This window comes from Strix aluco, chromosome 2, assembly GCF_031877795.1.
Source record: "Strix aluco isolate bStrAlu1 chromosome 2, bStrAlu1.hap1, whole genome shotgun sequence".
Lineage (NCBI taxonomy): Eukaryota > Metazoa > Chordata > Aves > Strigiformes > Strigidae > Strix > Strix aluco.
In genome coordinates this window covers 16,111,632-16,135,161 of record NC_133932.1, presented here as the reverse complement: position 1 = coordinate 16,135,161, position 23,530 = coordinate 16,111,632, and the positions used below count along the sequence as shown (strand labels likewise).

Here is a 23,530-nt window from a genome sequence, read left to right as displayed (position 1 = left end):
GCCACAGAAGAATCAAAAAGCAGATGTTCATGATCCTATGAACAAACCAATGAGCAAATACCTGCCAACACCACAGTTGGTCTGGAAAAAGGACAGTGGCTGGACTCTTAGCCAGCAACTCCTTATCAAGAAGACTAGAGACAACATTTCCCAAGGACTTAGAAGTGGCAGCACTCTCTGGCAGAAGTTTACTCATTGGGTAGAAGACACAGGCAGAGACACACAAAAACTTCTAGGAGTTGTCATCCTAAGGGTAGAAAACCAAAGTAAGACTGCCATAGGGGAAGAAAACAAAGCATCTTAAGGGTAGGCACAAGTGACAGGACAGCAAGAGAAGGACCCACAGGTTTCCAAGTACTTTCTTTCAGCAAAGACTTGCTGGTACAGCCTTCTCTGAGGGCAAGGGAAGCTCCAGACACCAGGGCTTCAGCCTGCCAAGCAGTTTTTTGTTCAGGGGATAGAATACAGGAATGCAAGAGTTTCCTTGCATATCTGTGCTATGCAACGTAGAAAGGGAGTAAGGGGCTGTTCTTACACACACACGCATTCCACAGAGACAACAAGTTGGGGAGTGACCAGATATCAGCACCACTGGATGGCTATGCACTGGTACTAAGTCATCAAAAGTTTTTAAAAAAGAGACTGGTGGCAAACGCTATGTAAAAATAATGGAATTAGCATGTTTGAAAGCACAGATGCTCTAAGACTGCACTAATAGAACCTCTAGTTTCATTACATCTGGATACAAGGTAAATAAAAAAACCCAACCCTCAAGAACATTATTTAGACATTTCTTTAATAACATTTTAACTCATAAGTAAGAGTACTTGAACAATTCGGCACAAGAGTTAGCAAATAAGTACTTACATTACCCGCTTATGTCCACACATTTTTCACCTTTCACTACTTCCATCTGAGTAAATTAGCAAGTAATACTATGAAACAGTCCCATGGTATCTTTCAGAAATATACATTGCGATAGAAGAAGGACCAGTACCTAAAGAGGACTATTTTTTTTTTTGGTTCAATGCTCCTCTTGCTGTCATTTTCTCCAATAAGAGCGAGCTCTTCCTGGGGATTACATACAGTGCGATGTATGTTCTAAAGAGAAGGCACCATAGCTACGTAAGCTATATATTGCAAGTTTAGAGCAGACTATTTTTGAAGCTCCAGAGAACCAGCGCTATTGCACGGTGTCCTCTGAAGAGGAAACAATGGTTAAATAGCACATTGGTCTGTAGCAGCACTTTTCCATTTCACAGTCTAGTGAACTCACCCCATGTGATGGGTAGGAGATCCAGCCCAGCTCCCCTTGAATTGTTTTTGAATCCAGCAGATTAACTACAAAAGAAGACAAAATGAAGAGGAATGAGTTTCATTTGCCTCTGTCCAGTTAACCCCAGTTACCCGTACCAAAAGACATGTTTATTCAGGGACCTTGTGAGCAGTTGATTTGTTCAGGTGGCCTGGTAGTTAGCTACACAGAAGAAAAAGACAGACAAATGGAAAGGATCATCTTGTTTATCTTAAAACATGGTATGAACAGCAGACGGGGAAACTTTTCAAAACAATAAAGTGACCAAAAACAAACAATGGGTCACTGGCCAAATTAATTACAGCAGGGGGTGAGAACAGAGCACTTCTATCAGCTGCACAAACTACAGCGTTTTCCCCCTGGACGCCTGAAATTTGGGTCAATGCATCTAACTACATAGGTAAGATCTGAATATTTTAATCATTATCTGATTAAAGGCCTGTATTTGGCATATATAATTTTCTCATAATACAAGAATAAATTATGAATGCTGATTAAAGTCTTTTCTCCAGTTCTTTCTTTCTTCTGATCTAATTTGTTCTCAAATTGTCTCGCAGTAGTGTTTTCTAAATGTCATGTGTAAAAACATTAGATACAAAAGTAATTATTTAGTGTTACAAGTTCAGACAAACTTACTTTTAAAGAGAGATGTCAATTCATTGCTAATTTTGCTGTTGGTTTTTTTTTTAGAGGCATGCAACAATTTTCACAGTAAGAAGATTTTATTTATGAACAGCCTGATACAGACATTGTCCATTCAGTCAAATCACAGTGTTTCATACCCATTTTAAAACATGACAGGTATTTAAAATAAATAAATACATACATACAAATTAAAGGATATTCTTCTTTGGTATTTGCATATTTGTTTTTTACAAGCAAAAAGTGAATTCTGTTCCTTATCCTGGCCATATAGTCTCCATGTGCTTAATCACCCAGTTCTCTAACCAACCACCTCTTTATTAACATGACGCGGAACAGGTGAATTGATACAAAGCACCATACAAAACAACAGCCTCTATATAAACACAAACCAATGAAGTATTAGTACACATGACAACATTTTTCACAACTGCACCAATCTCTACACCTTCAGTATTTATTATCTGCAATTTGGGCTTACTTTCGTTGTGTTGTGTGTCCATCCCCCCCTGCCCCCATTTTTTTTTTCTTCAATATGGAAATTACTAAAAGTGAGAAAAGAAATAAATTCCATCACATGCAAGGGAATTTTAACACCTGAGAATGATGGATCTATTAGAGGTGGCCACTGTAATCATATGAGCAGCTTCAGCTTCTCTTTGTAAGCCTGAAGGGTTGTCACTGCTCCCAGAACCAGATGGTCTGGGTATTGGCACTCAGAGAAAATAAAAGAATAGGACTAGGAAGGGAAAAAATGAGGGAAACTATCTATGAATCTGCTAAGTTAAGCTTTTTGTATTATTTCATCATTCTCCTTTTAATTGCTGTCTAATTTTGGACATCACTTAAAAAAAGAGAGCTATGAAGGCATTATTTTTCTTGTTATTGGGATGTAAAGGAGGAGACACAGTAGAGAGAAACAGCTGTACAGTATTAGAAATAAGACCATGTTACAAACAACCACATACACATTTGTGTGCATATGCATTTGTGTTGTGTATGTGTATATATGCAGTGCTACACAAATGAGCTGCTCTGCCATCTTTGTGAGGAAAAATGTTTCCCCCTACAGTTATAGACCCCTTTAAAAGAAAACAGTACTTTGAATTTTTACCTGTATCAATAAACAAAATATCCTTACTAATCTTACAGAAAGAACATAATCCAGTATTACATATTTCTTAGCTCTGAATTTATCAATAATTAAATTCTCAATCACCTACACAAAGAAAAATCAGTCAGTCCTTTACCGAGTGCATATGGCCTGAGGCAAACTATTCTGAAGCAAGGTTTGCATCTATAAAAAGGAAATACTAATAAAAATTCAAAAGGAAAAAGTGCACTTCTTGCTTTTGTGACTACAAATTCCCACAGATTATGGATCTCCTGGGATAAGACAGATATGTTCGTTGTGCATCTGCAATACATGGTGGTGAAGGAACTATGACTTCTGAGGTAAATTACTTGGCAGTAAATTGCTAAGGCAAATCACTCAGGAGTAAACTTAAATAATATATTTATTCTTTAAGAATGAGCTTCTTGAAAACATGATTGCAGCCACTTTTAAATTTAAGAATTCAGTCCAAATTCATCAGTTTCATCTGGAAAAAATAAACAGGCCACAGACTCACAACCTGGTGGTAGTTTCCCTCTCCAGACTTGCCAAGCAGCCTAGCAAATTACAGCATGCCCTCGAGGTGCAGAAGACCAGAGTTCAGCATCGCTGTGAGACCTCCCTATGCCACCTTCTTAATGGTCGGTTCCCTACTGCCTGCCTCTCTCCAGAGCAGGTTTACCAGGTACTTCTACAGGAAGCAATCACAGGCGTTACAACAGGGCCATGGGGGGTAACTAAATATTAAGTGCAAGCCACATGTGCCCCATGACAGGTAGATGCCTCAGCCATGGAGCAACTTGTGTTGCAATACACTGGGATCAAAACTACAACAGTAAGAATATTTTTTTCAGCCTCTCTCCTTCATTCCACCGTCCTTCCTCATCTCCTGCAAACTGGCACTGCTAGGCAAACTACTTTTCCCTGCTCATATGTTTCACTACATTTTAGAAATCCTTAGAAGGGAGGTTTTCACACTGACTAGTTAGGCTTCTAGTTCAGATGGAAGTCAGAGAATGCAAGTAAGCACCTACAAAGAGTGGTATGAATGCTCCCATTACTGACAAAAAAAACCAAAGCAAAGCTACGTTCCAGGCCTATAACTTTATTAAAAAGTAGTTTTGTGCTAAACATTTAGATGCTTTCATACTGCACAGTCTTCGACTTTCTCCATTTTCATTTGTGCAAGAAGGAACAAAGCTCGTCAAGTAACTATTTAATATCTAGCAGAATAAGATCAGAAAACCTTAAGTTCCTTCACCTATCTAGCCACACAGTCTTCAGCAATTATAAAGACCACTTTTTTTTTTTTTTTGTAAAATGCCAAGAAATGAAAGACCAGGAGAGGGAAAAAATACCCAAAGGAAAAAAAAAAAAATTATACTGATCCCCTAGATAACTGTCATATTGTCTGGATATTATTACAGGCAAGCAGAAACACAGAGCAGACTGCCCGACTGCTAAAATTGTTTAGAATCCAACTGAAATACATACGATACTTTTTCCCTATTAAAAAAATTTGGGAAAAAAACAACTTTTCATCAAAAGTGTACTGTTGTTTAATAGTATCTAAAATGCAAAACATTTCCTTGCAGGTTGTCACTTGAAAAAAACACCTCCCTCTCCCTGAAAAAAGCTTCTACGAAACTCATTTTTCCTGTGACTTCAAGAGAAAGTTGTACACCTTGATAGATAGCAAACAATTAATACAGAACTTAGAGGCTGTAATGATCATGGTCCCTAGGCAAAAAGGATAGGGAAGAGCAGTGTTATGTTCTGTCATTGTATGACCTAACATTGCATATTTATCTGGAAGTTGAAGAGGAAAATAGCATTTCCCTACGTCCCCCTTAGTCACTAAGACTGAAGAAATACATAAAGAATGGATTAGATATTCATTGTGTTATTTTTTTTTTTTTTTTGCATGGATTTGTAGGATTAGGTAAAAAGTAAAAAAGTAAAACTTTACACAAGCACTTTATTCATACAATGACTCATTTCAACTTCTTTCAACCCTGGTGTATCCTCTAGTGTAACAAAAGGCAACAATTGGTTCACAAAACTGACTGACCAATTCATGAAGTGTATCATGAAAATATATCCAGTCAGATCTTCATCAGTGGGCATGTATCAGTACGACCCTCACATTTTTCCACATATAATCAAAGTTAAATGCAAGCCGACGTTTAAATGTACTACAAATGCTTATAGTCACTTATTTACCAGATGAAAGAGGGATCTGGAGAGGAGCGAGTTCTAACCTCTCTCGTGGCACTGTCCTGTGCAAGGTGTGTACCACTAGTCACGCTAGCATGAAGGGAACTTGTATGACTTCAGACAGAGGTCAAGCTACTTCGTGTGGCAGTACTTCTTTCATTGTAAGTTAACAAGCAGGTACGCCAGAGCAACTGGCCCACTGAAGAGCAGGGCTGTGCAAGAGTTTGAAACTAAGTCAGACATGGTCCTAACTTCGGAGGCTGATTACCCACAACTCTCTTGTTCTTAAATGGGGTATTGGGGAACAGAAGAAGAGGAAGGGTTGACATACTATGTCCCAAAAATAAAGCTAATAACTCCTCTTCTTTCCTGTTACTGCTTTCCAGAAGAGAGGGAAGAGGTAGTTTTACAAGTCAGGCCACATGAAAGAGACTCAGGATTTCCAGGCTCTTTCTGAAGCTTATGTGTTTCTCACACAACTCATTTGCTCTCCTTGTATTTCCTCCTCCTGCAAAACTGTGAGTATTATTCAGCGAGCTCTTACAGAAATCTCTGAGGTTGACCAGCTGGTTACTAGGGGTAACTCTTAAACCAGCTGAACAGTTTGTTGCTATTGACAATTCTTTCCTACAGAATGCCTTGAAAAGGATCACTGGTTATGCTAAGGAGACACAGAGGAGTTCTTATAAAAAGTTTTAAATAAATAAAGTGCTGTCTAATAATCTCAGTGTCCTGCATTGGTTCCCATCATGTAATTAACTTGCTTTAAAACTACTGATAAACACAAGGGAGAATCTACTGGTATTAAAATACTGCAGTGCTACACAAATTGAGCAACCACCACTTCTGGCTCTGAAAATCGGTGACTGTCCTTCCGTTCAACAGCCTTGCTCACCGTACTGGACACTGTAGCTATTTCTGCCAAGTGGCAGCATACCAGCAAAATGTCGATTAAGAACATGTTTTCCTGTTAGAAGCTCTCTTCTGGCCTTCCCCATTCACAACTGCAAGAGAAAGCACTATTAGTTCCCTCAATATGCACTTCTGCCCAGGGGGTAAAGATGAAACTCTTTCCAGCAACTGGAGCAGAGGTGTGGAGGCAAAATGCAAAGCTCGCTCACTTTCCTTTCCGTGGCATCAGACAGAAGATGAATGAAGTCTCAGGTGGAATTTGACACGCAGGCCCGCTCATGCTACCAGAAACTGTTTCCAGTTTGAGAGCGATGGCAGAGGGCCTGCCCCAAGGCTCGCTAACAGCAGGTTTCATCAGGAGTAACGTCAGCAAAAGAAACAACTGTAAAACTAACAAGATACCTGAACAGCGTCTGAAAGAAGCAGCGTTTCCAGAAACACATGGAGTAATGACTGCTACAACGAACTGAACACAGTATAAATACCTCCCGCAATAAAAAATAAACCAACAGATGTTGTGCCAGGTAGAACCACTCTGAGATCCCCCTCACTGCCCAAGAAATGGGGAGAAAAGCCTGCTAGGAGGCAACTTGCAATATCTAAAGAACCTACAAACAACTTCACCACTGGAAAGCATTTCCAAATCATATTCTTTACAAAGAAAATACAGACCAATGGCCAATGAGGTAAAATACATAAAATATTTTTTCAACTAATTAATATTTCCAATTAAAAATTAAAAAAAGCCCAAAAAACAAGAAACAATCACTGTTTTGTCTTTTCCTGTTTGGCATCAAACTGTTAGTTTAGAAATACGTTAGTTAGTCATTAAAAAAATGCCAACAAATGGGGAAAATTAAATTTGCTATGCAACCAAAAAAAAAAAATAAAAATGGTGAATGCCCATAATTGAAACGTGTCATACAATCCTGAGCAGCAAAGAAAATACTTTGTGGCAGGAAGTCAGACAGAACTTGGTTTTGGGGTGGGACACAGCAGAGTCAGCACAAACCCTGACGTACATTTTTAGAATGGTGGCCTCTTCCCAGCAAAGGGGACTTGCACCTGGATTTTCATCCACCTATCAGACAGATCTGAGTCTTCTCAACTCTCCATTTCCCCAGCAGTGGCAAAAGTGAAATAAGAGTGGGAGCAGATCAGCTTTGTGGTTTTGGTTTATTCTGAGCCTAGAAGCAACATCTACAGCCAAACAGGCTGGGCCCAGGCAAAGCCAAAGTTGCACCTCAGTGCATTCACCATAATTGCCAGCTAGGATCAGCTATTGTGCTGATGTTGCTGAAACCATGCTAAAATTTGTTAAGGTAGACCATGAAATCTTTGGGAAGGGACAATAAATAAATAATTAAAATCAGTAGATAAGAAAGCACCCCATGAAGCAATGCTAACCAATGTAATATGCTCATCATGGAAGGGTGTCCCAACAGTGAAGCCTGGTTTTAAGTAGCAGACTTGGGGCCTCATTTGCTGCTTGTCTGTTAACAAAAGTCAAGCATCCTGTGATTTTTATGGTCCTGCATTTCCCCTCGAATGTTGTAGTGAAGATGTTATTACTGTTTGGAAGAAAATGACCTCAGTATAAAAAAGATCTTCTAGGTCCCCATCTACTAGCTCTGCTTTTACAGCTTTGTCTCCCTCCAGCCTGAGACACCCTAGGATGCAAAGTGACACTAAGCTACACAGAGTAAAGTCTCCTAAAAACAGCCAGTAGAACATGCTTTGTTACACATACTCAAGTGCCAACAAAGTTTGGCCCATTTACCACACAACTCTTTTCCAAATGCAAGATTTCTCAGTGAGATTTCTGCTACAGCTCAAAACCAGACTACAGTCCTTCGAGAGGCACAATGCTGTGAGGTCTGCACTTTCAACCCTTCTTGCCTGTGCCATTATACTGTACAATACAAATATGATTTTGTGCAGAACATTCCAAATTTGGCAACTGTCATGTTCAATCTGTGGTTAAATTGCTGACTGAAGAACTCCACCAGGGTGGGGGCAAAAGATGAACAAACAAGGGAAAACCAAAATGAATGAAAGAACAGTTGCTCCAATATTGAACACAGGAATCTTCTCAAAAGAAGACTGGATAGCCCAAGCCTCCATTATTTTCATTTACGTGTTCAGTAAATAACTTTTTCCAAAATTAAGAGATTGTGTTACAAATCTCAGATGAAAAGACAAAAGACTAGCAATATGTGTCAAGTTACCCAATAAATTATTGCGTCTATAGAATTATGTTCTATAGAACATAAAAGGTTCCTTCATCAATTTGGATTATTTGGTAAATTCTATTCTCAGCTTTTGAAGAGTTTCATTTCCCTCCCAGCTTTTACTCTTCTCAAACACACTCCCCAATCTCCGTATCTGAGGCCATACTTAGATATCTCTGTTTTCCCTAGAGCTGAATACTGAAAGTAGCCAAAGCAGGAACCTTACTGCGAGTTTCTCTCAAAAGTCTGCCACGAAGGAGGGACAGCAGGACAGCAATAAGCAGTGCAGGAATGCCTATCAATAAAACCACAGATTGTAAACTGCAAAGCCAGAGCTGACCAGGGAGGCTCCACGACCTGCATAGCAGCCTTCTCCCCGCTTGCTGCACACAGCATGAATTTCGATATTGCTAGGGATCAGCAGCACTCCCGTGCCCCCTTCACGGCGGCTCAGACCGTGCTAACCAGCAGCCGCAGCTCTACGTGCGCCTCAGCTCAGCCAGCCCGGCTCTCATCACCTGCACTTGACACCATGTAGAAGCTCTCCAGCAGTCTTTCTCCCTTCGCTAAGTACGGAGCCTACGTGCAGGAAAGGGACAACGTTATCCTAAGTCTCCTGAACAGACAGGACAATGGCAGTCAGGTCCAAAAATAAAAACCTGACATGAGAGGTTTCAGAGAGCAAAACTGCAGAACTATACTGTTCCTTAGCAGACAAAACTGGAACTGATTTCACAGTGGAACAGAAAACAAGTAAACATTTTGCTGCTAGAAATCTTAAAAGAGTGTTCACATAACACCAAAAGCCGTTCCCCCCATCCTACTGTGGAGGGACTCCAAGCAACAGCAAAGGCAAGGCAGCATATGTAAAGCTTTCATCTTACCCTCTCATCAATCTGTATCAAGTCTATACAGGTGTGCAGGCCACTCAAACCTCCCACCTTAGCACCTTGTAGAAGTTATTCTGGCTACTGGAAGGAGAAATCAAAGACAAGCTGTTTCCCCACTGATGATGACATATGAACCAGCAGCTCTTTTTGTAGGAGTGAGGTGACAAATCGTTACGCTGCTTTTTCTCGGAGTACCTGTCGCGTTACGTTGACAACCGCCCATCCATTCTCATGGATGAACACAGACAAAACAGATTTTATTTCTTTTTTATTAGTTTGAAACATGAGAGTTCTCTTGATATCATTAAAGTGGCGTAAAGCTCAATTTCCAAGTATGCAAAACATATGACTGGTGGGCTGGAATGCGATGTTTATCAAAGGGGCCTAATAAGGTTTCAATTTTATTAGGCTATTTCCTGTAAGTTGATCTGTGCCAGTCCTTTTCATTAAGACAAGGATATAAAAATTAAAAATGGATTAACCTAATGGGTTCCAAATTACTGTGTCGCTTTCACTTCTTTGCACTCTTTTTTTTTTTTTTAAAAAACAGTTCCAACCGGTCCTTTTCCATACCTCCTACAAGAAGCATAAACCCTTAGATACCTGAATTAGTTCAGCTGAACTCAGATTCAAATCCAAATCCTCCAAATCTCTTTCTACTCTATCACTATAGTGTTAAATCTGACATCAGTGAAGCGCAGCGTTACACATGTAAATGCAAAATGGGGGCCACTGTGTTAAAAGGAGTTTAACTTCCAAAACCAAGTTCGCCTTTCTCAGGGAAAAAAAAAAATATATATACCAGAAACTAAGGATGAGATTCAGTTACCTAAACCAGGCCACTCCATGTCTTTTACCAGCCCAGAATAGAAGCGGGTTTCTCGGAAGATGTGTCATATTTGCCAGTCCCATTGGGTGCCCAAATCCTGAAGCACATAAAATGGCACCATAAGCCTACGTCTTGCCAAAACTCGACAGTAAACGTTACTCAAATAATTTTAATAAGCTCTAAAGCACTTCTCAAAAGGGCTTAAGCACACTGCACAACTAAGTCTTCTTACTTCTGTATTCCTCCTCTCTTGGGGAAAAAGTAATCATATTCAGTATTCACTAGTTTTGCAGAATTGAGGTCTCCAAAGATCCGATAGATCTGGGGTCTACCAGAGTGTCACAAAGATCCCCCTTGGGTATAACAAAGGGTAAAAAAAAAAAAAAAAAAAAAGTTGCATCACAGTGTCCATGTTCACTTAAGGTAAACTGAGAATTCAAAACCTAGCACAACATGCTCAGTTTCTAGAACTCTAAACACCAAAAACTGTCACCGAAAAGATACCTGGGCACAGGCAGCACCCATGACTAAAAGTTCCTAAGTTCCCACAAATTTTACCGCAGTTCAAACATATTCAAGACCCTGAAATCACCAAAAATCACAGTAAGTAATCAATAATCCTTTGAGGACAGAATTTTTCGAGACAGGGACCAGAACATAAGTCCAGCAAACAACCATTTATTTGTTAAAAAGGCTGTGACACCCCCCAAGTGAATCAGCTGGCAGCATGCCACAACTCAGAAAAAAAATTGCTTTTAAGAAATTCCTCGCATGGGGCACAGAAAAACAAAAACCCTTGCAAGTGAATATAGTTGTATGGGGTTTGGTTGGGTTTTGGGTTTTGTTTTTTAAGTCTGAAACACAACAGTTAAGACTTGTAAAGAAATTTCTGAGAATCCTGAAGTACTGCATTTGGAAAGCCACCTAGGTGTGCCCTGACAGAGTTTTGTCAAGCTTTTCTTCTCTACTTCCATGAGTCAAGATCCAGCTCGCACAGACTATGAAATGCTTGGGTCCTTACACAGCTACTCCACAGATAAAATAAACCCACAGAGCAAATGACTAAACATCTTGGTGCAAATTGGGGGAGTAAAATGCCAATAGCACAAGAAATCTCCTCAAATGTCATGTTGAGAAAATCAAGATGCTAAAATCAGTTTTATTTTCCAATAGTGATGTCACCAACATGATATTTTCATTGTTTGCCAGGTTAACAGAATTTATGGAGGTAATTAATGCAGAACATGTGTGCTGAGCTATCCATATGAAAAATGGAATTGCCCCTGACTTCATTTGCTGCCTTTGCAACCAAAACCCCACTAACATCTTTTTTCACTATTTCCATATGTGAGAAATACAAATATTTATAACAAAGGTAAATGCCTAAATGATTGTTCTATTCCCATCTACCCACAAGACAGTTTTTCAGATCCCTGTCTTCTGCTTATTCCTCTACTTCCATTAACTTCCCACAAACGGCTCCGATTTCTTGAACACCCTCTGTCCAGCTTTAACCCAGATTTTGGGATCACACAACCAACTAACTATGGAAAAAGCAATGCTATTAAACATATAATTCTTTTCCTATGTCTTTTTTCTGGGGGCATCTACAGGATCAAAGCATCCCCCTTCTAGTAAACAGCATTTAGTAAGAAGGAACGGACACGTGGAAGGAAAAGAAAAGATGATCTTTGCCTTCTACTGAAAGGCTGAATGTTGATTTATGGGAAGGAAGAGACAGAAGAAAAAGCACAGGCATGAGAGAAAAGACTGCGGGGCAGTGTGGGTGGGCACGCTCGGAACAGAAGAGACTGATGAGGTTTCCCTACCATTGGGTTATCTTTAGATGGTTTGGGTGAGCACTGTACGTTTTCCATAGCTGTAACCACATTCTCCAGGAAAACTGAACTCTCGACCACTGCTAGGACATTTGCTCTCCAACGTAAATCACACATGGAGAAAAGTTTTTGCAGGATAAGGCCCTCGCCTTCTTGGAACCTGTTTTGACACAAATGCCTTAAGTGGGTGTTCTCCATGGCTGGCCATGAACGTTAAGGTTGGACAGACATAACTTGCTTTATTTTTTTCTAAAGAAAGCACTGTTACAGAAAGATTAAACAGAATGGTAAAAATTGCCTATACCCTGTCTCAACTGCAGCCTCTGTTGAAATTCACCACTGGTAAATCATAGTCATGAAGCTTACTAATGTAAACAAAGCTTAGACTTTCAGGGAGGCAAGGAATTTCTTAATTTGAGCTTTGTTCAGTGTTCACATCTTTGTCAGCACTGAATTCTGGGTTTCCAACACTGTCATTAGTCAGAGAAAGTTTGGATTTTGGTCTGATTTTTCTAAGATTCAGTTCCAACTTTCATTTCATCTCTGCCTACCTATCTTCTTCCTTTAATCCTTCTCTCCCCCTCCAAACAAGATCCCTCAAAAAGCCTTGCCTGTCAAAACATCAACCAGAGCAAAAACCCTCTAGCAGCCTTTCCAATGACTAAATGAAGAAACCCAATGTCAATTGTTGCTATTTGTTACAGCCAAAGTTTGTGGGAAGCCTACCGCAGGCCAAAACATAATTTTGTGCTTTAATTATTATTTATTTAAATGGCACCTACCTCGTCACTCTAGATTTTCTACAAACCCCTCCTTTCTTAGGCACCAATTTAAAAATTCTAGTTTTTAATTACTGTCCTCTTATGTGAGGCCACTATACTTTAGCAGGTTTTTTTACTTACTATTTTTTAAAAAAGGGATCAATGCAATGCAAACCTTTCCATCTAAATATAGATATAAATGGTGTAAGAAACCAGCGGAAATTAAAAAAAACACCATTCCCACACCTTATTACATAAACTGCCCTGACTGAACCTTAACATTCATCCTATTGTTCACTTAATTGCTAGCAAGTTTCAACCACTGTTCGTTTGGTCTGCTATTCTTCTTTCATCAATATTTTTCCAGCAGATTAATGGGATTTTCCTCCATATTTTGCCTGAAACAGCAGGACATGGCAGTTTAATAAAAAAAAAAAAAGGAGTGTGGCACTAACGTTTCTGCTTACAGTGTGTCTGGTTTAATAATATCTCTGCAAATTTAAGGCTGTACATGCTGGTGTTTCATTCAGGCTACTCGTCACTCTCACAGACTAGAACTTTCTTGTCACCGTCCCAAGATTACTTTCAGGCAGGATTATCTTTATTTCTATATCTTTATTTCTTTTTTTCATTCATTCACTGAGGAAATTTAAAAGGAATCTTCAGTCTACGGGACTGAATTTTAATCTTACCTCAGCTTCACACCGCAAAATGAGTACTTAGACTGCAAAGTAAGTACTCGTGCTAGGATTTATCAAGCACCTAAGAAACTAAAAAGCACAAAACTGCCCGTGGGGAACACAATCCTAACCCAGCAAATTACTACCACGTTCTGTTTCCAAAATTACACCACTGGGAGTTCATACACAATCTTCCAAATTAAATTATTTTCTTTTAAGTTTTGGTTCTTATTTAGAACAGTTTAAATATATAAAAAAATAAAAGCTACTGCTTTGAAGTGTTATGGAAATAAGAAGGGCTCCACCACTGCAATGAATTTTTAGCAAAACGGATCACTTAACAGTAGTCACGTGCATTTGTAAACAAAAATTCTTCCATTTCACTGTATCATTTCTTATTGCAAGTCTTTTCCTCCTCATAAATATATTTTCAAAAATTTTCAACAATGCTTCAACAAAATTGAATGACACATTTTCGTAAGAAAGGAAATGTTAATAAAAAAAAAATTAAAATCCCTACTTCTTACTCCAGAAAACCAACTCTTCAGATGCTGCAATTGTCTTTTAGAAAGGCGAGGGTTAGTGAGAGCCCTCTGCCCCACCTCTGAAGTTCTACCTTACACCTCTGGACAAGCCCAGTCAATTTTGCACCTCAGGGTATCAGATTGACCTATCTGTGTTTCAATACCAGCTCCACTGAGTAGAGCTTTGAACTTTAACAAAAGGATGTGATTATATCTCCAGTTATTTATATTTTTTTTACAGAAAAATCAAACAGCAGCTACAAAGCGGTGGTACCTATATCAATTACAGGTACCTTACGGAACTAACTCAGGCTCTGAATAAAAATCTACCAACAGTACTGTTGTATTCGGTAACAGCTCTGTAGTGACCCTCACTGGCGATAAAATCCAGAGCTCTGAAACAAGAAAACGAACACCTGCATCTGTATTTCTAAACTTTCATCAAGTGGGGATTACAGGAACAAGAGCTATTACATACACTCCTAGAGGAAAACTTACTTTTGATTCTGTTTGAGAACTTGTAAGTATACTAATAGCAATTTACTTAACTCCAGCAGATAATACAAAAATGAAACTAATTTGTGTTCTTCCCAGATGGGAAGGAAAAATTTAAGTTCAATCAGAATGCACTCCTGATTTGCAAAGATTTCATGTAAACAACTGTTAAACTCAGTGTGACTATTATCTGTTTAATGCTTTCCCTTCTGGTAGTGCCTCCAAAACCTAATTTCCTGAGGCTGAGAGTACAGAAGAGTTCTAATCCGTTTCTGTGCCCTGACTGCTTCGTTGAGTATCAGATATGTTGCATCCAAATTAACTGCAATAAGAATTAATTGCTGTGTCCAATTTGGACATCTTTGTATTTCAAACATCTGCTTTAAGTTTGCTATAGACAACGTACTGATTTTTCTTTTTAATATACCGTATTGAAATCACCAGTAAGTCAAGACAAAATTCAGTGACAGACAGAAAAGAAAATAAATTATTGCATTTGTTAAAGCCTGCTGTCAAAAATGTTGACAGAAAATGAGGAATTTACCCAACTTACTTTTCCTGTTGCATGGGATTTTAAAAACATCATTGTCTGAATTTTAAAGCATGTTCCCTCTTTGTCTAACCTTACATTTTAGGATTAAGCACGGAAGCTTTGGGTAAGATACAGCTGTATGGAAAACAGCCCTCTAGACCCCCATGGCTTTGAGCTTTCTGAAATTAAATTTTAAAAAGGTATCACATCAGGGTTTCTGAACCTACTTGTAACTTTTTTTGCAGATAAACACTCAAGAGCAAGCTAGAGACACCAGCAGGAATTGTCACAATAAATGAAGACTTATCCTGACCTAATGATACCTGACATACAGTGAGGCGAGATTTGTAAAATGCCATTTCCCCGTGCAATCCCTTTTGATTCTACTGAAAAGTTCCCAGTATTGCCAGCCTTTCCCAAAATTACATGCAAAAGTTGGGCAGGCGTTTTGCTCCATGTGCAGACACCGCGTTTTTCAAAACCATGCCAAGAGCTGTCATTACTACAAAGGCACAGAAAGTCATCTTTAGCAACTTTAAGTGTTAACAGAGACCAGCCCAGATAAAATGGTGCATTTAATTGTGCAGTTACGCAAAGTTCTAAGATGGTAATCAATGAGTAAAAGATGAAACCGCATCTCCAAATCCAGTACAGACTGAAAAGAGAGGCTGATTGGAACCTTCTTGCTGTAAACCAAAACAGACACTATTTGAAACCAAGTACTGTAAGCAGATTTACCGTATTGATCTTTTGGTAGCTGTGTTCACAAGAAATTAATTTTATGCTAGATTGAGAGGTTACAAGAAGTTTCCTGTCTGAACAGTCAAAATATTATTGAAGCAATTCAGGTTGTCAGTAAAAGCTTAAACAAATTTGCTGATAATCCTGTTAATGACCTAGGTCAAGTGTTAACTGTTGTGGGTTATAAAACAGTGAAATTAAGGTTGCTGGTACCCTCAGGCAGGCAATATAGTTACAGAAGAGATTAAGGAAAAATTATTAAATTACAGAATGATATAGCTCATTCGATTTCTCGATACCGTAGGAATTATTCAGAAAGAAATTGCATCCTTCTAAGAAAAAACCCACAATCCTCCCTAAGCGGAAAATAGCCAGCGAAATGGAGGAGCGGAACATGTGGTTTCTATGCACCTACGGGGTTCGGTTTGCGACTTCAAACTGGAAAAGTTAGATGTTAAATCTTCCTGACGTCTTCCTGCCTCACAGAAAACGGCACACACCTTACCACTGCATATAGATAAATCTGAACTTCAGAGAACCTTCTTGTGCTCCTGTGATTACGTAGGTAAAATACATGCAGCTTTGTGATGAGCACGGCAGATAATTTAAAAAATAAACTCAGTGGAAAATTTTACGTTTCATCAAGAAAAAACTCTAAATAAAACTTCTCTGGGATGAAGCAAATTAACCAAAACTCAAGCACTCCAAGAGAAAGGAAAAAAAAGGACTGCACTTAACACCACAAAGTGAAGCAAGCCAACAACTTGCCTTCAGCCCCTTTTTCATCTTTTTCTCCCTTCATCCCATCCATTTCCATTGCAGTATTTGTACTCACGCAGTCATCAGTTTTAATGTTAATTGTAAATGTTAACCTAAGTTATTTTTAAAAAATAGAAATAATTCTTTCAAGTCAGATATAAATTTATGAGATATTACTGGTAGCTCTGAACATACTCTTGTAACGTGCTCACTGCAACATTCACATACCCTAGAAGTTAGACAAAGCTACATAAACACACCAAAAATTAGTTCTATCCTTTGTTAAAACAATTTGTGAAGAGAATTTCATCAGTAGCTTTAACGTAAAGTGTAGGAAAAAAAGTACACTTATTTATCTATATGCCTACAATTAACGATCTCTGTCCAAAGCACATCTTTCTCATCCTCAGTGGCAGAAAAAGAAAACTTTTCTAAATACTCCACAGAAATGCAGAAACATCTATCTCTAGTTTTGGGAGGAAATTTATGGTAGCAACAGTAGGAAACTAAGTGAAGTGGTGAGAAAAAGATTATTTAAAAGAGGAAAATATAATCTTCTGACATGATTTAAAGCTGCATGCTAACACTTGATTGTCAAACAAATTAGCGTGTCAGCAAATCACGGTAATTCAGATTTCTAAACGCACATGATCAGCCTAAATATGCTGTAAATACATAAAAGAACTGCTGAGCTTTCCTAAGTGGGGGGGCAAAAAAAAAAAAAAAAAAAAAAGTCCTTTAAAGTTGATCTCATTTTTAAAACAAACTGTCAGCGTTGGTTTGGTTTTTTTTTTGAAAGGAATAGCAAAATACATACTTCAAAAAAGTAAGCATACAAAAGCAAGTTACTGTTCGGTAACTGCATCTATACTGTTTTTTTCCCTTGAAAATTGAAAATATTGCCCATATTGTACAAGTTCTTGAAGGTGAAGAGAGAATGGAAGCAGTATCTGCTGAAAGCTGGCTCGGACAAGTACGCTCAATGCGCATTCTGTATGATACTGATTTTTTTCCTCGTTTCTCAATTCTCAGTGCCAGTGATTTTAAACAAAGAAACCAGAAGTGTTTTTTGCAAACTGGAACGCTCTAATATCTTTTTTACATAATTAGTCTCAGTTTACACACTGTGTCTGTCTACCAGTGCCATGGAGGCAGAGCTGCTCCGCTGACTGACAGAACTACACATATTCCCAAAACGCTTTTAATAATAAGAGTAACCCCTACTACTACTCGTTTTCATTTCTGAAAATAATTTATGAAAGATGACAATATTTACAAAATAGCATATATCTGAAGGCTTAAAAGTGACTGAGTATTAAAAGCACCTTCTTTTATATGACCTATAAAGCACTGTGCTTGCAAAACAAATTTACATAAAACATACAAACAGATGACATATTGCTTTTCTGGTACGATAGTACCATAGTTTCCTTCCTAGCAATAAAACCTACCGATTTAGGATTACCCAGGATTTGTAAAGTTTGAACCTTTCCTTATTTGTTTTATTCCTTTTTCCTTCCAGAAATCATTTAAAGTCGTTATCTCACTGCCTTATCCCACAAGCACCCAGAATATCAATAAGTACATCAGCATTATTTGTACAGGAAAAAAGATTGCTCTAACAGCTTTGATATCTGCTTCTCTACACAGCTACAACCCAAGCAGGTGCAAGTTTTACGTGGTTGCTTGATACTAGAAGTTCTTCACAACCTTTGGCCTCTAGATTTTATCCCTAAAGACGATTACACTGGTCGTGCCGACTGCCTCCGCTGTACAAGTGAGCAAAAGCTGCGTTTCTTTTTTTTTTTTTTTCTCCATAGAGACAATTTTATCTTTAAAAGTATTTCAATTACTTTTTCTGACAGCGTGTAGTGGTCATTACTTTTCCCTGAAATCTAACATGCGTTTTCATCAAATGTCATCTTAAAAATTACCATAGCAAAGGAGAACCGACCCTTCATGCTTTGTTTCCGAAAATTCACACACATTCACGCACACACACACCCCACTTTAACGCATTAAGAAAACTGCTGTGGAACCGCTAGGGACTCAAATGGGGCTTTTACAGGGGAGAGAACTTCTTGTTCGTATTAATTAAAAGTTTTGAAGCACAGGACGGCTAAATGAAACCCAACTGCACGTACAAAAGGGCTCACAGCTCAGTCACCACCGGCGCGAGGGAGACGGGCGCTCCCCGCTTGCCCTCGTCGCTTATTTTTATTAAATACCGAGCGAGCGCGGCTGCCCCCCCGCCGCTGCCGGCCGGCTCCCCCAGGCTCGGAGCGGGGCGGCGGCTCGGCCGCGGGGCACCTGCCCGGGGGGGCCGGGGCGCTCCGGGACCGCGGCCGCTCCCGCCGGCGAACGCCCCTGCCCCCCCCCACCCCCTTGCTCCCCACCTCGCCCCCCGGCGCTGCGGCTCCCCCCGCCGGCGGAGGGCCGGGGGGGGGCAGGGGCTGCTCTTCCCCTCGCCAACTTTCCTCGGGGGCGGGCGGGGCGGCCGCTCCCGCATCGCTCCGGGCGGCGGCTGCACCGTGCGGGGCCGCGCTCAACGCCAGAGAGAGAGCTGCGGGCCCGGGGCGAGGAGCCGCTGCCGCCCGGGACCACCTTAACGGGGGGAAAGAAATAAAACGGGACGAAAAAAAAAAAATAAAAATAGGGAGGGTGGTAAAACCAAAAAAGGGGGAGAGCGCGCAGCGGGTCCCCCACCCACCCGTGCCCGGCGGGACGCGGCCGAGCCGCGGCTCACCTTCGTTGCCGGGGCGGGCGCTCAGACGCCCGGCGGCGCCGAGGGCAGCGCAGAGCAGCGGCAGCAGCAGCGGTAGCAGCAGCGGCGGCGGCAGGCGGCGGCGGCGGTCCATGTCGGCGGGGCAGCGCGCAGGCAGAGCCGCATGTCTCCGCGCCGCATGCCACCGCTCCGCGCCCGCTCCGCTCCGCGCCGCGCCGCCGGGACCGGGACCATGCCCCGCGCCCGCCCGCCCGCCTTCGCGCTGCGCCCGGGAGGGGCCGCCCCCGCCCGGCCCGGCCCCGCCGCCGCCGCCGCCGCGCCGCCCCGGGCCCTAGCGCCGCCCCGCCCACCTGCCCGCCCGCCCGCCCGCCGGGAGGGGAGCGGGCCGGGGGGGCGCTCCCGAGCGGGCTTGCCGCGGGACTTGCGCGCTCGGAGGGCGCCGGCCGCGCAGCGGGACCCCCGTGTCGCAGCGGGACCCCCGTGTCGCAGCGGGAGGGGCCGGTGCCGAGCTGCAGGCGGCGCAAAGCAAGGGGCAAAGGGCAGAACCGGCCCCTCAGCCCGAAAAGCGGCCCCGACCCAGGCGACCGGTAACAGGGTCCCCGCGCTACGGGGTGACACGAGTCACGAGGCGCGGAAGCCTCGGCGGGGTGTTTTAGCCCGCTACGGCCCGGGCACGTCCCAGCACCCGCCTTTCCCGGCTGGACACAGCTGCGAAGCAGCGGTAAAGCCCTCAGAGTTGCAGCGCGCAGCCATAGCAGGCTTGCTAGAAAAATGCCGGTTCCACCATTCATCCCCTTGCTGCCCCCAGTGCCCCCAGCCCAGTCCGCTCCACGCGGGACCATAACCTCGGCCCCAGGGAACAGACTTACTTTGACCTCACCAAAGCAAACTGGAGCCTTGGCGGCCGTAGGGGCCTCCTCCCAGACGCTGCTCTCTGTAGGGCTGTGCAGCTTTACTTTAGAATTTACCGTGTAAAATGTGTCTTTTCGAAGCATTCTCTACGTGCGTGCACCTTACCTCCAGTCCTCTCAGCCCGTCACAGGCCGCAGAGCACGGGTCAGAGCAGGGGCCAGAGCAGCAGGCACGCAGTATTGCTATCCCCGGGGGAATCACTGCAGAGCAGCACTTCCCAAGCTTCCCCTTCTGTGGGTCATTTCTTCAGAATATGGACATTTTTCTTCCCAAGTGACTCGTCTCAGGTCTCCAGAGCCACCCAGCGTGGTTCTGTGGAAACGAGAAAATATTTGAATAATACTGAGGTCAAACAAATATTTAACTCCAAACCAAAGTTATGCATCCATGTAGTACGAGGTCTTGCTCTGAATGCGCGTGCTGTCTGCACAGACAGCAACAGGCGCTGGGAGGAGAGGAGCCTTCCGCAACAGATGTGGAACAACAACGCAGAGGCAACATTAAAAATCTTTGATACCTCAAGAACCAAACTCCCATGTTTCACCAGTATGTGAAACGCCCAAACAACCTCCCTCTTCATGAATACAAAGGAATTGTCCTATGTGTCCTCAGGGCCACCAATATCAGCAGGACAGCTGAGAACTGCTGCCTGCAGCATTGAGCTCCAAGTTTATCAGCGGCAACACTGCCTGGGGGGCGACTGCAGCACCCTACCGCCAGCTCGCTTCAACAGTGACATGCCTTGCCTGCCCCCCAGCAGCAGAAAAGGAGGTGCTGGGCTGGTTGCAAGCCAGGGCCTGCACCAGTATCTCTCCTGCACAATACTGGCAGACCCCAAACTTCCCGGTTTAGCTCCACCAGGTTGCACTAAAGGGGTTGGAAATGTACCTAAGGCAAACCAAAGGAGAGATAAGTCACTCGCAGTCAGGTAACTGTTTCAAGGGAGTACAGTTGAGGACATGAGTGTTACTTTCCTTCTTCTTTCCTGTTTCCAGGCTTGATTATTCAATCAATCAGATTACTGGTAGCATCAGTTGTTTCATGACTCCAAGCCTTCCTTTCACTTATACTTGCATTTAACATCTACCCTACCTATGTCCTCTCTGGTCAAACTTCCAAAAGGGGAAAGAGAGATGCCCAGGGCTCTTGAGCAGGCGCCTCCAGGGACAGAGAGAAGAAAAGGGGGGTCTGGTGTACGGTTACTTTGTACAGCCCAGAGAAGGAGATCTCCTGTCCTCCTTTGTCTTTCTCAAGGCTCATTTCATTATACCTTTTCGTTTGTTTGACAAAGATGCTTTTCCACAGCAGAAAGTCCAGAAATATTTGCTACTTTCCTCAAAATGTTACTCTCCCTGGTAATAAAAACTGTTTTGTTTTGGTTTGGCGGGTTTTTTTCAGACCATTTCCTAATCTTTTCTGGAAGACACAGCTGTCTTCCTTGAGTCCTTGTGTACAGCAGAGTCAAGTCAGCTATTCAAAACACTACTAAATTCTAAGGACTACTGGTCTTGGTCTATGTGGAGCCACATCTTTCTTTTATGACTTCAGGTAAATATTTTTTTAAGGTGGAAGAAAAAGGATGAAGAAAGATAATAAATCTCGGGGGGGGGGGGGGAACAACAAACAAAAAACAACTTCTGTTTTCAGTTACTGTGAAAAAATATTTTCAAAGAAGAAAATGAGGATATTTTTGTTATTCAGTCTTAAAGTTGTGTGTATATAAAACGTCTGCACCTTCCAGCTGCAGCACCTGATTCTGCTCTTGCTCCCTCTCTGGGAGCAGGAGGCTGAGCACCCATCATGGTTTTACCACACAACAGTGATTTGCTGAAGAAGGAAAAGAGAAAAAAGGAGAGGCAACTGCATTCAACTGCCAAACCTTTCCTCCTGGAAAGAGATGCAGCGTTCGGCATTTCCCTTCCCATGCTATTGCTTTGTAAAGGAGGAGCTTTTACAACACATAGAGTGGAGGTGGGAGAGGCAACTCCGTAGAGTCCATGAGAAGTGAATATTCTCCAGCCAGCTCCTGACAAGTAGGGTACAGCACTCTGCCAAAGGCTGGGGCCCAGCCCTCTGCTTCCACCAGTGCACGCGATCCTCCTGACCCTCTGAGCCACGTATTAACGCTGCCATACAGCTGTGGGGTCACAGCATCACCTGCCAGGGAGGAAAAGAGCTCCTCCAAAGGATCGGGGGTGGCAGCCAGTGCCTGAGCCCGTCCCCAGCATCCCCCCACATTACCCCACCCTGTGTCACACTCCGAAGCCTGGACTGACCAGCATCCCTCCAGGTTGGGCACGGTACCACCTCAGCATGGTGGCTGCCTTTGAACTGCTCCCAAGCCTACACGTGTAGGTCCGGGATTGTTCTCACAACTCACCCACGAAGCCCACGCCTGAGAGAAACCACTTCAATCTTCTGTTGTGGTGTCATTTTCTACAGGAACAAATTTGTGATGTCATTTTCTACAGGTACAAATCCAAACTTAAAAAAACAAAAAGGAAAAGTAAAATGTGGCAGTCAAGGTTGATGGAAAAGAGCTGGTAAGAAAACATGATGGAAAAGATAATTCGCGCTACAAGGGATTGTGCTTAAAGTACTAATGTCACCATTAACTCCTTCACTGGTCGGTTGTAAGAGAACAAAGAGTGGGTATTAGAAATACCTATGCAACTTTTTCCAAGATAACAACATGGTTACCAGGTAAAGCCTTTTGTTAAAAAAAAAAAGGTGAGGGAGATAGAAGGAAGGGGAGGAACAAATTAAGATCCATACAATAAACGATAGACTGTGAATTCCCAAGTCTGCCTCATGACAGCGCGCACACACATGCACACACACGTATTTTGGGTTAGTTTCACCATCCGTGCTTCAAGGTGTATTTTTCAGCCTTCTTTTCTCCTCACAAGGGTTAGAAATGCACCTCTTAGAAACAGATGAAAGATCAGATTTTCACATCGTATTGTGGACAGCCGTTAGAGTTTCATCACAAGGGGCAACACAATCCAGATAATGCAAATTTTTAGTATCAAACCTTTACAAAGGACACTTCTGAAGCTAAAAATGAATAGCAGAAATATTTGGAAAAATCTGAAATATAAAATGTGTTTTGGAAAACTGCAGGTTCTGGGAAAAATTCTCAGCAGGAAAGAAAGATAAAATTCATTACAAATTTTTCACTATGCTTTTTTCTCCGACATGTAACCTGGAACGCATTGTGTTAGTTTTGTGCAAATTGCATGTTTACTCTATTAAGAGTAATTTTGAGTGAGCTTAAAGGGCACCTTTGAAGAAAGAAAATAGCCTCTAGTGGCATTTTTACATAACCAGAGTGCACATGGTAATATCTTTGCCCTAGCATCCATAAAATCATTCTAGAGAAACACATAACCATGATTTATGATTTTCTGCCA

General features: G+C 41.9%; 1 protein-coding gene across 4 annotated transcripts in view; it reads right to left on the bottom strand.

Moving 5' to 3' along the window:
• EPHA3 (EPH receptor A3) overlaps window positions 1–19,412 on the bottom strand; it is a 231,936-nt gene extending 212,524 nt beyond the window's left edge. For 3 of the 4 annotated variants that reach the window (XR_012621584.1, XM_074812199.1, XM_074812210.1), the window contains exons 1-2: window positions 19,227–19,412; window positions 1,277–1,341 (exon numbers count right to left, since the gene is read on the bottom strand). Coding sequence is in view for 2 of the 4 variants with exons in the window: in XM_074812199.1 (XP_074668300.1) it covers window positions 1,277–1,341; window positions 19,227–19,338 (177 nt within the window). In the remaining 2 variants the exon portion in view is untranslated. Of the gene's footprint in view, window positions 1–1,276; window positions 1,342–19,226 lie in introns of those variants that run through there. The other variant, XM_074812220.1, reaches the window with a different exon arrangement.
• Between the last annotated feature and the right edge of the window lie 4,118 nt (window positions 19,413–23,530).